The 14,479-nt window shown below is 52.6% G+C and overlaps 1 protein-coding gene across 1 annotated transcript in view; it reads right to left on the bottom strand.

Annotated features, from left to right (window-relative positions):
• stxbp4 (syntaxin binding protein 4) overlaps positions 1–14,479 on the bottom strand; it is a 119,639-nt gene that overhangs the window by 91,837 nt on the left and 13,323 nt on the right. The window contains exons 4-8 of the mRNA XM_052033315.1: positions 13,690–13,759; positions 10,018–10,092; positions 2,850–2,935; positions 1,103–1,196; positions 641–770 (exon numbers count right to left, since the gene is read on the bottom strand). Coding sequence (XP_051889275.1) covers positions 641–770; positions 1,103–1,196; positions 2,850–2,935; positions 10,018–10,092; positions 13,690–13,759 — 455 coding nt within the window. The remainder of the gene's footprint in view (positions 1–640; positions 771–1,102; positions 1,197–2,849; positions 2,936–10,017; positions 10,093–13,689; positions 13,760–14,479) is intronic.

Here is a 14,479-nt window from a genome sequence, read left to right as displayed (position 1 = left end):
ACCTGAAACTATTGACTGTGGATAGTGTGAATCACGGATTACTGCAACTGGTACCTCTTTTGTTTTTCCCTTTTCCAAAGGAGGTTTACTCAGTGATTACTGCATCACATCACCACAGTGTTAGTGTTCCACGATCCACACTATTTCAACTTATAACGATCATCTCTATCCAGAACACCATGTGCTCCTTCTCCAGGGACACACGGGCACGGACGTAACCCCAGGAGAGGGGCGGGCAATCGGCTCGGGCAGAACCCTCGACTGCCCGCCGCCCAGACCCGTGAACGGCCACCTTGGTCGGGCCCAGGAGCAGACCCACCAGGAGATCCCCCGAGCGACCCACCCCCCTCCGCACCGGGTGACCGAAGATCAGGAGCGTGGGGCTGAAGTGCAGCCAGAACTTGAGGACCAGCCCCTTCAGATACTCAGATAGAGGCCCCTGAGCTGCCCCAATGTGTGACACAGATTTGGTGACTTTAAGATGTTCTATGAATGTAAGTTGCTGATGCTGTACAGAATTGTTGAAGTCCAGGGAACACTGCAGCCGGCTGACTGACCAGAGCCTGGTTCAGGAGCCAACCCTGCGGGAAGGGTGGGCAGACTCCATCGATGCAGAGACGTGCGCGGTGTGGGCACTGACCTTGTGGCACTCTCCACCGGGAACCAGCTCCTGCACACACACCATCGGGCCCTCAGGGTGGTCGGTGCCGCCCACGATGTTCAGGCCGAGAAATGGGCCCTTGGGAACGGAGATCAGCTGCACGGCACCACTGCAGGGGGGAGAGGGGGGAAGAGGGGGAGTCAGACTGTCCATCGGCAGCCACACCACTGACCACGGCACCACATCCAGTGCATTACACAGAAAGGCACTGGTCTCACCCGCCCCCCGGCACCGACCTACCTCACCCCCCACCCCCCCCCCCCCACCCCCACGCCGATCAGCGTCAGTCGCTCCCCCTGTCAGTGTGGCTGGAACCACCCCTGGTGCCCCTGGAGCGGCAACTCCCCCCCCACCCGCCCCAGTGAGCCTCCCCACTGGACCCTACCTTCCCGCCGGTGTCCCCGGAGCAGCCCCCCTCCAGTGAGCCCCCCCAGACTGTACCTTCCCATCGGTGTGGCCGGTCCCAGGGGCCCGACGTCCTTGGGACTGAGTGAGCTGGAGGAGGAGGTGGAGGACAGGCTCTCCGGATGTCGACCTGCAGCAGCGAGAGGAGAAACCGTTCATCGCCCACCTGCCCGGCTCCCGTTCACCGCCCACCCGCCCGGCTCCCACACACTGTTCACCGCCCGCCCGGCTCACCGTTCACCGCCCGCCCGGCTCCCGTTCACTGCCCACCCGCCCGGCTCCCACACACTGTTCACCGCCCACCCGCCCGGCTCCCACACACTGTTCACCGCCCGCCCGGCTCCCATTCACCGCCCGCCCGCCCGGCTCCCACACACCGTTCACCGCCTGCCCGGCTCCAGCTCACTGCCCACCCGGCTCCAGCTCACTGCCCACCCGGCTCCAGCTCCCCATTCCTGGGCTCCACCACAGATACAGCAGCAGAATCAGGCCATTCAGCCCATTGAGCCTGATCTGCCATTCCATCAGGGCTGATTTATTTTAACCCCATTCTCCTGCCTTCTCCCCGTAACCCTTAACCCCTTGACCAACCAAGAACCTCTCTCTGTCTTAAAGACACCTTTCACCACCTGACAGCTGAAGAAACTCCTCCTGATCTCAGCCTTAAAGGGACGTTCCTTTATTCCGAGGCTGTGCCCTCGGATTCCGGACTCTCCCACTGATGGGAACATCCTCTCCACGTCCGCTCTATCCAGGCCAATCAGTATCCGGTGGGTTTCACTGAGACCCCTCCCTTCACTACACACAGTGCCACCGTCAGCGAGTGACCCTTCCCCCCCGCACCTCCCACCCCCGAGTCAGAGGGAGTGACTTCACCTCCCACTCCCGGTACTACCCCAGGCTCTCAGGCACCCCTCTGATGGGCACCCAGTGCTTCCCCCCCTGCAGTGTAACACGCGCCACCCCCGTCGGTATTTCTGGAAATGGCTGAGCACGTGACAGGGTGAGGGACTTGCTGCGGTCACACTGTGTGGTGGGAGGCCCACCCTGGGGACGGTGTCTCTTCCCTCCCTTGCCCTTTGCACCCAATCCTTGCACACCCCAACCATGGCTGACCCACCCCTCCCCTCCCCACACTGACCAGACCTCCCCACCCCAGCCACACTGACCCACTCCTCCCCACCCCACCCACACTGACCAGAGCTCCCCTCCCCACCCACACTGACCCAGACTTCCCCTCCCGCCCCAGACACACTGACCCCTGACCCGGGATGGGACTGGTCACACTCCCCCACTGATACGACAGCCAGCTGTGCTGTACATCGCTGCAGTGACCCAGCTCTCCCCGTTACACTGCCAGTACCTCTGATCCAGGCTCACCTCTCGTTACCACGGTGGCCTGAGACATCTGTCCACACAACATGACACAGTCACACACACTCCGCACTCAACACAGATCCTGACCCACCTCAGAGCGGGTGTACAACCTGAACCAGGAACAGTATCTGAAGCAGGACAGACGCACACGGCACTGAGACAACACACTACCCTTGGCACTCACACACACAGACTGAAGGAAATGCACGAGCTCATCCTGAACCATATTCTGCCTCTCACAGGCTCAGCCACTTCTTCTGGCAACTGTTTACCCCTTCCCCTCTTGAAACTGCTCTCTCCACACACCCTCCCCACTCCCATTCACTGCCATCGTGTTGGATGCTCCCGGACTCCCTCAGAGCTGGTTAGTACAAGTCTGTGTGGGCTGGAGTGGCAGGAGTCTCACCGGTGGCGTGGGGAGTAGGAGAACTTCGCGCCGATCCAGCGTTACTATGGGACCCATACTTCTCCATCAGTTCTGCAAACTCCCTCCTGAGGGAACAAGACAGCAATTAGACCAAATACAGATCCATCTAACTCCCACCACAAAGCCAAACTTCCCAAAATACCCAGTTACCTTGGAGTCATACAGCAATACAGTACAGAAACAGGCCCTTCGGCCCAACTCATCCATGCTGACCAAGATGCCCATTTGAGATGCCCAAGATGCTCACGTCTGGCCCATATCCCTCGAAACCGTTGCTACCCATTTACCTGTCCAAATGTCTTTCAACACTTCGCTCTTTGTGCTCAGCAGTGATTAGGGAGCGAGGGGGAGGCGTCGACCAACACAATCCTGCTCTGGACAGCCTCCTTGGAGCCCCCTGGTTTCTGCCCAGGAAGCCAGGGAGGTCTGACCATCCGTCCTCCCTCTGAAACGTGACCTCTCCTTTGCTCTCCTCCGCAGGTAGGATGGAGGGTCCAGAGAAACCCTGGGGGTACATCTGAGGGAATCCTGCGGCAGGGTTGAAACACTGAGCAGGATGCCTGGGCTGACACCTCCCCAGCTCCACTCCAAACTGGGGCCACGACCCACCTGCTCTCCCCTGGGTGTGGTTGGTGCAGCCTGCCAGCCAGCACTGATGGGGTTAAAGCTAATGTGCTTTAGGCAGATTTGCAGAGCCATTTCATAAAAGCATACAAGCCATTAAATTAATTTTCAATCATTTTCTTTGTCTCCATTTTAATCCTCTAAATCAAGAAATAATCTCTGTCCACGACTGCGGGACAGAGTGAAGCTCGAAGAGCAAGGGGCAGGGGGCAAGTGTGTGCGAGGGGGCAGGCAGAGAGGTTCTGCCGTGACTTGATGGGAAGGTGTATGGGGAGATGGGCAAAGCAACAGCTCATGGTCTGTGGCTGCAGGCTCCACCCACTGGGGTAACACACCACTGGCCTGCCTGACTGTCCAGTTCCTGTCACACACTCTGCTGTGCTCCAGTGGATTAAATCCTGGGCCATTCAATCCCACCAGAAGATGGGCATTTCATTTAAAGGTCAGGCAGAGATGACACAAAATTTCAACTACAGGTCCTCCCCAGTTTACAAATGCCTGACTGGTGTACAGTCCGTACAGACAGACAAGCATTGGGAGACCAGTGGGAGGCATTTGCCAGCCGCTGCAGGAATCTTCGGCTGGGTGGGAACCTGGCTCATGGTCGCATTTCTGACCTGCCGACTGTGCAGGTTACGAACAGTTCGAAGAAAGGGAACCTTGCTGTAACTTGGGCAAGAGCTGTTCCCAGAACATCATCCCTGCCCTGGGGAGTGTGATGGGACGGTGCAGTGGGTACCACTCTGTCTCTAACCCACATCATCCCCGCCCTGGGGAGTGTGACGGGACGGTGCAGTGGGTACCACTCTGTCTCTAACCCACATCATCCCTGCCCTGGGGAGTGTGACGGGACGGTGCAGTGGGTACTTCACTCCGTGTCTAACCCACACTGTCCCTGCCCTGGGAGCCAGTGTTATATAAATGAAACTTTGTACTGAGCCTAATTGGTGTGGTGCCTTGGCATTCGAGGTGGAAGACATCGATAACTGTTTATTGTGCAGTGAGCTTCATGAACTCTGATGATTTGTTAGTCTGGTGGGAGTCACAGAAACGGAGCACTTCCTTCTGATTACACAAGAAACAGGAGGAGACCACTCGGCCCCTCCATCCTGTCCCACCATTCAGTATGATCATGGCTGATCTGCCCCAGGTCTCAACCTCTCCAGTTCTCCACAGCCCCCAATTTCTCGATCTTTCAAATATTTATCTACCTCCCCTTTAAATACCCTCCAATGATCAGGCCTCCCCCACCATCAGGGGCAGAGAGTTCCAGAGACTTGCCACCTTCTGCAAGAAGAAATTCCTCAGTATCTGAATTTTAAATGACTGCCCCCATTTGCCATTCCTCAGCCCACTTATTCAGCTGATCAAGATCCCCGTGTAGTTTTTGATAACCTCCTTCATTGTCCAGTAATACCACCTATTTTAGTGTGACTCTAAGGGTGGGAGAAGTGTAGAGATGTGGCAAGCTAAAAGCAGACGTGGGCTGGTCACTGTTTTGTGTCCTCAGGCCACTTGTTAATCGTATTTCTTGAGAGATTGCCATAGCTGAATCTGCCTTTCCCTGTTAAAGCTGTGCTGAGTGTGGGGGGGGAAGAAATCATTCACACAGAGGTTCGAATGATTAAATATTAGGATTGTACTCCCAGCTTTGAATGGCATTTGGCCAAGACTGGAAGTTAACGTCAGTATGGTGGCACCAACGCTGGTCAGTGAGTCACACAGGCTAGGTTTTGTTTCCCCACTGCTTTGGTTACCCGTCACTAAACTGAAAGTTGACAGAGCACTCCCAAGCATTTATTTTTCAGTAGCTAGGCAACCAATTGAGAGTACAAAACAAAGCTCCCTCCCATCTTTAACAGGACAAAACAGCCCGAGGACATTCACAGGAGTCCTCAAGAACAAGCAGTTGCTGAGCCACAAGTGGGGGCTTTAGGCTTTGTCAAAGATGGGCTTTGAGAAGTGATGTAAGGGGGGGAAAGTGAGATGGAGAGTCAGAGAGATATAGGGAGGGTCTTCTACAGCTTGGAACACAGGACACAAAACAGGGAGCAATTTGTAAAAAAGGGCAGGAATCCTGAAATAAAAATCAAGCAACTGCTTAGTCACTAGCCAGTGAGCACTCTGGGCCATTAGCACATGGACTCTGAGTGGGTTGGGGCACTGGCAAGAAGTTTAGGAAGAGCTGGGGAGGCAGGTTGACCAGGTAGTGAGATGGCTGCAGCCCAGCGCACTGGATGGCATTTACTGGCCGAGACAGGTCACATCACCAGGCCCTCTTTGTCGGGGGGAGGGAGGGTATCCCAGGAGCCCTGTTGGGGAGGGGCTGGGCGAGTGGAGGGAGGTCTGAGAGGGGAGGCAGTGGTCAATAAAATCCTGATTTGATGAAGGTCTCAGGCAGGCAATGGATAGAACAGGGGAATGGTTCACACACAGAGGCGCACACACAATAAAAGAGAGAGAATAAAGAAAAAGAGAGAATAAAATGCAGTGAACGGAAGGCCCTGAGGAGTGTTGTGGAACAGAGGGACCCAGGAGTACAAGCACATAGTTCCTTGAAAATGGCATCGCAGGTAGACAGGGTGGTGAAGAAGGTGTGTGGCAAACTAGCCTTCATCAGTCAGGGCATTGTGTACAGAAGTTGGGACGTCATGTTGAAGTTGTACAAGATGTTGGTGAGGCCGTACCTGGAGTAATATGTACAGTTTTGGTTGCCCTGCTATAGGAAGGATGTTGTTAAGCTGGAAAGAGAGCTGAGAAGATTTACAGGCACATTGCCAGGACTGAGTTACAAGGAGAGGTTGGGCAGGCTGTGACTTTATTCACTGGAGTGCGGGAGACTGAGGGCTGACCTTAGAGAAGGGTATAAAAATCATGAGAGGCAGAGACAGGGCGAATGCACACAGTCTTTTTCCCAGGGTTAGGGAAACAAAAACTAGAGGGCATAGGTTGAAGGTGAGAGGGGAAAGATTTAAAAGAAACCTGAGGGGCAACTTCTTCACACAGAGGGTGGTGCGTTTATGGAATTCGCTTCCAGAGGACGTGGTTGGGGCAGGTACAACATTTAAGAGGCACTTGGACAGGTCCATGGATAGAAAAGGTTTAGAGGGATATGGGCCAAACCCAGGCAGATGGAACAAGCTATGATGGGCACCTTGGTCCGCATGGATGTGTTGGGCTGAAGGGCCTGTTTCTGTGCTGTGTGACTTTATGACTATAAATGATAATGAGAGAGATAACAACACAGACAGGGGAAGCCTTTAAAAGGTGTGGTGGACTGGGTCAGATTTGCACTGCACAATGTTGAGCTCTGCCGCTCACCCACACTCTCCATCTGGGAGCTGGTTCCACATTTTCCTGCTCTCTAGAAAGACCCTTTTTTCTACAAGTTCCCGACCAAAATTATTAGTGGCTGTCTTGTGTTGATGACCCTGGTTCTAACCCCACAGTGGAAACACTTTCTTTGACCACCCTAGAGAAAAGAGCTTTAAGCTTGTTCAACCTTTTCTGATGGCTATAATACTTCATTATATCTGTGCTGTATGAAATGTGCCCCTTGGCGGGTGTTGTGACATTCACGCATGCACTGCACATAGGCTCCACTGAGCTAAATACCCTTTCAGCTAGAGTAGGAGCTAGCAAATACGTGGTGACTGGAATCCTCCACCTTTACTCTGCCCCTCCACCAATCCCACGCGTGCCGGGATACAGGCTTGGGAAGCTCTCAACATGCGAGCAAACTCACCAGCTGGCACAAGGGAAGGATGGGCAGCACACAGTGCCTCACAGCGCCAGAGACCCGGGTTCAATCCTGACCTCGGGCGCTGTCTGTGTGGAGTTTGCACGTTCTCCCTGTGACCGTGTGGGTTTTGCCCGGATGCTTCACTTTTCTCTCACATCCCAAAGATGTGCAGGTCTGGGGGAGTTGATGGGATTGTGGAGAGAATAAAGTGGGATTAATGTAAATGGGTGCTTGATGGTCAGCACAGACTCTGTGAGCTGAAGGGCCTGTTTCTATGCTGTATCTTTCTACGATAATAATGATCATCTCACCGGCCAGAGGAGGTGGTAGAGGCGGGTACAATTACAACGCTTAAAAGACATTGAAACAGGTTTACGATAGGACAGGCTGAGAGGGATATGGGCCAAACGCAGGCGAACGGGATTAGTTTAGAACATAGAACAGTACAGCACAATACAGGCCCTTCGGCCCACAATGCTGTGCCGACCTTTAAACCTCGCCTAAGACTATCTAACCCCTTCCTCCCACATATCCCTCTATTTTAAATTCCTCCATATGCTTCTCTAGTAATCTCTTGAATTTGACCAACGTACCTGCCTCCACCACCACCCCAGGCAGCACATTCCATGCCCTAACTACTCTCTGGGTAAAAAACCTCCCTCTGATATCTCCCTTGAACTTCCCACCCACTACTTTAAAGCCATGCCCTCTTGTATTGAGCATTGGTGCCCTGGGAAAGAGGCGCTGGCTGTCCACTCTATCTATTCCTCTCAATATTTTGTTCACCTCTATCAGGTCTCCTTTCATCCATCTTCTCTCCAAAGAGTAAAGCCCCAGCTCCCTTAGTCTCTCCTCATAATCCATCCTCTCTAAACCAGGCAGCATCCTGGTAAATCTCCTCTGCACCCTCTCCGACGCCCCCACATCCTTCCTATAATGAGGCGACCAGAAATGGACACAGTAGTCTAAGTGTGGTCTAACCAGTTTTGTAAAGCTGCATCATTACCTCGCAGCTCTTAAACTCGATCCCTCGACTTATGAAAGCTAACGCCCCATAAGCTTTCTTAATTACCCTATCCACCTGTGAGGCAACTTTCAGGGATCTGTGGATATGGACCCCCAGATCACACTGCCCAGAATCCTGCCATTAACTTTGTACTCTGCCTTAGAGATTGTCCTTTCAAAGTGTACCACCTCACACTTCTCCGGATTGAACTACATCTACCATTTCTGCTTAGGTAGACAACTTGGTCAGCATGAATGTTGGGCCAAAGGGCCTGTTTCTGTGCTGTATAACTATGACTGTAGGACTACAATGTAGGGGACTACAATTCGATGTGAGCTGTGCCTCAGGCAGAAGGTCGCAGGTTCAAGTCCAACTTCAGAGACTCCAACACAAAGCCTGCCAACCCTCCTAGCGTGCTATCAAGTGGTGCACTGTCAAAGGTGCAGCCTTCCAGATGAGCAGGGTCCTGTCCGCCTGTGAACAATGCCACTGCCCCTGTCAAAGATCACCAGGGAGTTCCTCACAGTTACTTCAAGGAAAATATTCTGGAAAGTGGAGCCCGAGAGTAGTTGTGACAGAAGATTCATCTCCCCACGTGTGACCTGTTCAGCATCTCCAGGATTCTTGGCATTTATTTCACATTTGCAGCATGCAGGGTATTTTGTTTTCGTTTATCTAATCACTTTAGGGGATGTGCACTGCCTCTGATTAGATTGTGGCTGACTCAATGATTAAACAGGTCGTGGGCTAGAGATTTGTAGGCGGGCTATTTTTATCCAGAGTTCACAGAAATCCTCATCCCAGCCTAATCCTGATCCGGTCTGACACCCCTGAACAGAAAAGTTAAGGGTTTGACAGCATGGAGCAGGTCCCCAGCAGGAAGCAGAAACCCACTAACCTTTCCAGCCCACACCACAGATCACGCCCCCTCCCCGGCTCCCTCTATCCTAGCTGAAAGTACCCAAGGCTGCAGCCGGTGCTCTGCGGACAGGGCTGTGGTGGGTAACGGGGACTCTGATGGGCCAAAGCCAGCATGGCAGGAGCTAGCCCAACCATCAGCACCTAAATAAATTGTATTTGCATTTCTATAACAACTTATTACCTCAGTGCCTCTTAAAAGTGTGTGCACACACAATGAGTGATTGGTGGACAACGGGGCAGTCAATGAAAGGAGGCCATTCAGCCCCTCACTTGGGTTGGCCACCCCCAATCCCAATGCCTTGTCCTTAACTGGCCATGACTGGCATTATTTGAGGGAGGAGGATTGGCAAAGTCCAACACCTTTGGATAGTTTCACTGGGCCTCTTACACCAGCTCAGCAGCGAGACCTTTGCTGCAAAGGACAGAAAGATCACAACATAAGACTTGACAACCCTTCTCGCCATTGCACCACCAGCATTTGGTTGGATTTAAATTGCGTTACTGAGCTGGAGCTTAGAAGGAATGGAATAAAGAGAAAGAAGGCAAAGCTTTAACACACTAATCAGCTTAACTGGTAAAGTGATTTCTTATTAATTAATTATTAAGGTAAATCAGGATGGAACCATGGTCTATTCTGTTGGGGACATTCTGAGACCCCACCTTCACCAGCTAAGCTGGTGAGATGAACATCATGATACCCTCCTTTCAGCGGCTGCAGTGAGCGAGAAGTTGGAGCGAAGAAGATTGAAAACCTCAGCATTATGTTGCACTACAGTCTAATTGTATATGTCACAAATCCCAGTCTAACAACATCGGAGTGCTTAAGGGCGATGGAGAGAAGCAGCCTTCATTACCTGGATTCATCATCCCGTGCGATCAGCAGAGACATGTGGCTGGATGCCGAGGCTGTGCGCAGGATGTCGACAGCCCTGCAACAGATCACAAACAGTTCACTGTAAGGACATCACCTTATGGAACCGGTCTGGAGCAGCTGCAGCTCATGGTGAGGGAGGCAGCTCACTGCAAGACACCGCTAGCTCAAACTAGTCAAGCAACCTCTATCCTGGGCTAATCTAGACCAGCAACAATTTAAGGATATCTCCAATTTGGCTATTCTAGAACATAGAACAGTACAGCACAGGCACAATGTTGTGCTGAATTAGTTAGGCACCTAACTAACCAAGTCCCTTCTGCCAACCCAGTGTCCATATCCCCCCATTCTCTGCACACTCAAGTGCCTATCCAAGAGCCTTTTAAAAAACTCCATCATATCTGCCTCCTCCATCACCCCTGGCGGCGCAGTCCCGGCACACACCACTCTGTGCAAAAAAAACTTGTCCCACACATCTCCTTTGAACTTTCCCCCTCTCACCTTGAATGCATGACCCCTAGTATTAGACATTTCAACCCTGGGAAAAGATACCGGCTGTCCACTCTACACCCTTCATGATTTTCAGGATTATCAGATCTCCCCTCAGCCTCTGCTGCGCCAGATTAAACAACCCACGTTTGTCCAACCTCTCCTTGTAGCACATGCCCTCCAATCCAGGCAGCATCCTGGTGAACCTCTTCTGCACCCTCTCCAAAGTGTCCACATCACTGCTATAATGGGGCGACCAGATTCTCCAGATGCAGCCAGAATCAGTTCTATATCCCCTGCAAGCCTGAATCAGCAATAACTCACTGTCGGGACATCCCTCTCCCACGATAGCTTGTGCACCTCTATCCCAAATGTGAAACAGATCACCAGGAGGACTCCTCTATCCCAGTCTGGTCTGGATCAAAAACAGCTCACTGAAAGCACACCCCTATCCCTGCGTCAGACTAACTGCTGGTGGGGTGGGGTAGGGATTGGAAATGGCTTACCTGTTTAGATGATGGAGGCTTTCTGAGACCCTGGGATGCAAGAGGGGAAGGGACAGAATAAAAGAAACCTGTAGGGCAGATTGATGGGCCAAATGGCCTCATATCAGGTGAAAAGCTAAACTGCCTTCTTATTCAGAGACGGGAGTGTTACCCAGAGAACCAGACCCAACATCAGACTGTAGTCCCATTTCCCAGTTCAGTCTATTGCAGGTGGTGGCTCTTCAAGTGGTCATCCAGCCTCTTTCGAAATGTGGTGAGGATTTCTCCTTCCACCACCTCAAAAGGCAGCGAGTTCCACACCCTCATTTTTGGTGGAAAATATTCTCATCTCCCCCTTAACCCTATTGCCAATTACTTTAAATCTGTGTCCACTGGCTAGTGATATTTTTGCCAAGGAAACAGTAGAGAGGAAGGAATTATCTATAATTTTATAAACTTCGATCAATTCTTCTTTCAAACGAAGAAATAAAATTGGCTAAATTGTTATAGGAAGCTGAAATTTGAGCTTTGATAACTTTACGAGAATTAGTCAGCACTTGAATCGGAGCTACAGAGATGTACCGAGAGTCGGGAGGATCCATTGAGCCATCCTAGCTGGACATCTCCCCCAAGGCCTTGGTTCCACTGTCACTTTCAGCACAAAGTCTTCCTTAAGGACGCCATTCCCGAACATGGGTTATGATTCTGGAATTGACATCCTGTTCCAACTGTCCTCTCTTTTTCTTAAATATAGAGCAGGTTTGTTCCGCAGGGATTGGGAGTTTCTGGCAAGGCCGAGATGTCCTGGGAAACTGGCAGGAGGGTTCTGCATCCTTGTCTGGTGCAGTTCCACAGAAGCTGCCCCCCACCCTCAGTCACTTTCTTGCGAGGGTGAAGAGTGCATATTCCTCCCATTGCCAACATCTGGATCAGTCCATCCTGGGCGACTGAACTCTTCCATCGACCTGCAAGGATCTTCTCAGCCCAGCAGAAAGAGGCAGAAAATTATTCTCTCAGTTGGGGGTGTACAAGTTGTCCAGCACACCTTATGAAAGGGAAACCACATTTGACCAATTGGAGTACCTTTAGAATAATGCACCAAGGAATTAGGAGCAGGGGAGGGTTACCAGGCTCATCAGGCCTGCTGATCTAGGCCGGCCTCAACTCCTCTTCTGGTGGGAGGATGACCAGCGGCTGCTCCTATTTCTGACATTTCCAAGGCAAGTACTGAAGAGCTTGCTGACATCATCCCTGAATGGCCTGGCTCTGGTTTTAAGATTGTGCCCCTCTATTCTAGACCACATACAACACCCTCCATCCCCCAACCTGCAGAAACAATCTCGATCTGTCCTTTCCGGCCTTCAGTCATTTTAAACACCACAATTGGATCCCCTCTCTTCTTCTATACTCAGGAGAATGAAAGGCTGGTCTTTGAAGCCTTATCTTATCACTTAACCCAGCAACATTGCTGCTGTTTGGGAAACCTGCACCAGATCTCCTCTGAAGCGAGTATCTTATCAGCATCCAGAACCCATTTACTGCCCCCAGAGAGACGAACCAAGGCACAGCTCAGCAGATACTGGCCTCTCCTTTGTATTTCAGTTCCTCCCCTCCACAATGCTCGAAGTGAAGACCAACATTCCATCAACTTCTTGCAATTCCACTTGGTCCGCTAGTCCTTACACGCTCCCCGAATCCCGCTGCCCCTCTGCAGTTCCCAGCGGTGCAGCTTTGGGAAGGGAGCTGAATGCAACGGTGGCACAGCCTCTGATCTGCCTTCCAGCACCAGGCCCAGGAAGGGCTCTTCCACACTGAAACTCAGCGGATGGGGGCCACAGGGTGATGCAGCACAGAAACAGGCCCTTCGGCCCAGCTCGTCCATGCCGACCAAGATGCCCATCTGGACTATTCCCACTTGCCCACGTTTCTCATCTAGGCTCAACACCCATGCCTCTTCTACAGGTGCTGAGACACCACAGCCTGGCCACTGCCCTGGTATGGAAGTGCCAAGAACTCAGGCGAGACTGACATGGGTTCTCCACAGGTGAATACCCAAATGATGATTCAGAGGCTCACAGGTGTCCACATACCTGAATCTCAGCATCAGGCTGCCCTCATCAGAAGAGAGGGGGATTAAAATCAAACAACCACCTGCTATTCATTGCAGGACTATTAGGAGTTCCCCATCACTAGTCACAGCAGTACTAGAGCAACCACCTTTGAAACATTCCAAAACTAGTCACACAGATATTAGGGCAGGTCACCAAAAGCTTGGTCAATGAGAAAGGTTTAAGGAGTGTCTCATTGGAGAGGGGTAGGGAGGGAATCCCGGAGTCAGTGGAGAGGGGTAGGGAGGGAATCCCGGAGTCAGTGGAGAGGGGTAGGGAGGGAATCCCGGAGTCAGTGGAGAGGGGTAGGGAGGGAATCCCGGAGTCAGTGGAGAGGGGTAGGGAGGGAATCCCGGAGTCAGTGGAGAGGGGTAGGGAGGGAATCCCGGAGTCAGTGGAGAGGGGTAGGGAGGGACCCCACAGACGGTGGAGGAAGGTAGGGAGGGAATGCAGAATCAGTGGAGAGGGGTAGGGAGGGACCACAGATTCAGTGGCCCTGCCAGTCTCAGGTATAGCCACCCGTGGTGGAGATGATGACCCTCGGTGCGCCCAGATCGGCGTCAGGTTGTGTACCTCTCATTTGTAACTCCAGCCAGATCCTCTCCGTTCACCTCCAGGATCAAGTCGCCAGCCTGCAGTCGACCTGTAACAGAGGCAGTGATTGGCCAGCAGCTTTACTCCTCAGTGTCACCAGTCCTACAGGGACCCCAGCCTGTCCTTAGCCCTGGACCGTGGCTGTCACTCCGTCCACTGGCCTGTCCTGGCTTCGGGCAGAGCTGCCCCACTCCGGAACGGAACATTGTTGCTGATCCAGGCTGGCTGAAGTGTCCACGGGCACATCACCCTCAGCTCAGACCAGGCTTGGTGAAAGAACCTGACACCCTCACATAGGCGTGCCTTCACACCTCGACCCAGGCCTCCCGAGGCACACTCACTCTTATGGGAGGGACCACATCCATTTGCAAAGTGGAAATGGGAGGCTAGAGTGCAGAGTGCCAGGCACACGGTGGGTAGCCCGACTGAGTTAGACAGCGCCCTCTGAGCTGACGGAACACATGAACAAGAGGCAACTCTCTCAGCAGGGGAATGTGGGTGGGGTGGGGGGGGGTGGGGGGGGGCGGCACCACTGCAGGACTCTGCACCACTCAATGTAGGCGAGGAGCTTAAGGGAGCACCAAAGGCTGGGAACAATGATCCAGAACATGGCACTCCCAAAGCAAAATGCTGCAGACACGGGAAATCTGAAATAAAAACAAAACGACACTAGAAATACCCAGCAGGTCAGGTGTCTGCAGGGAGAGTTAAAGGAGCAGATCTTCGGCTGCTGCCTGCCACTTGTTCCAGCGAGGCTCTCGCACAGTCT

Source organism: Pristis pectinata, chromosome 18 (assembly GCF_009764475.1).
Source record: "Pristis pectinata isolate sPriPec2 chromosome 18, sPriPec2.1.pri, whole genome shotgun sequence".
In the NCBI taxonomy this organism is placed as follows: Eukaryota; Metazoa; Chordata; class Chondrichthyes; order Rhinopristiformes; family Pristidae; genus Pristis; species Pristis pectinata.
Note: the sequence above shows the minus strand (reverse complement) of the source record. Positions and strands in the feature narration are given on the sequence as shown.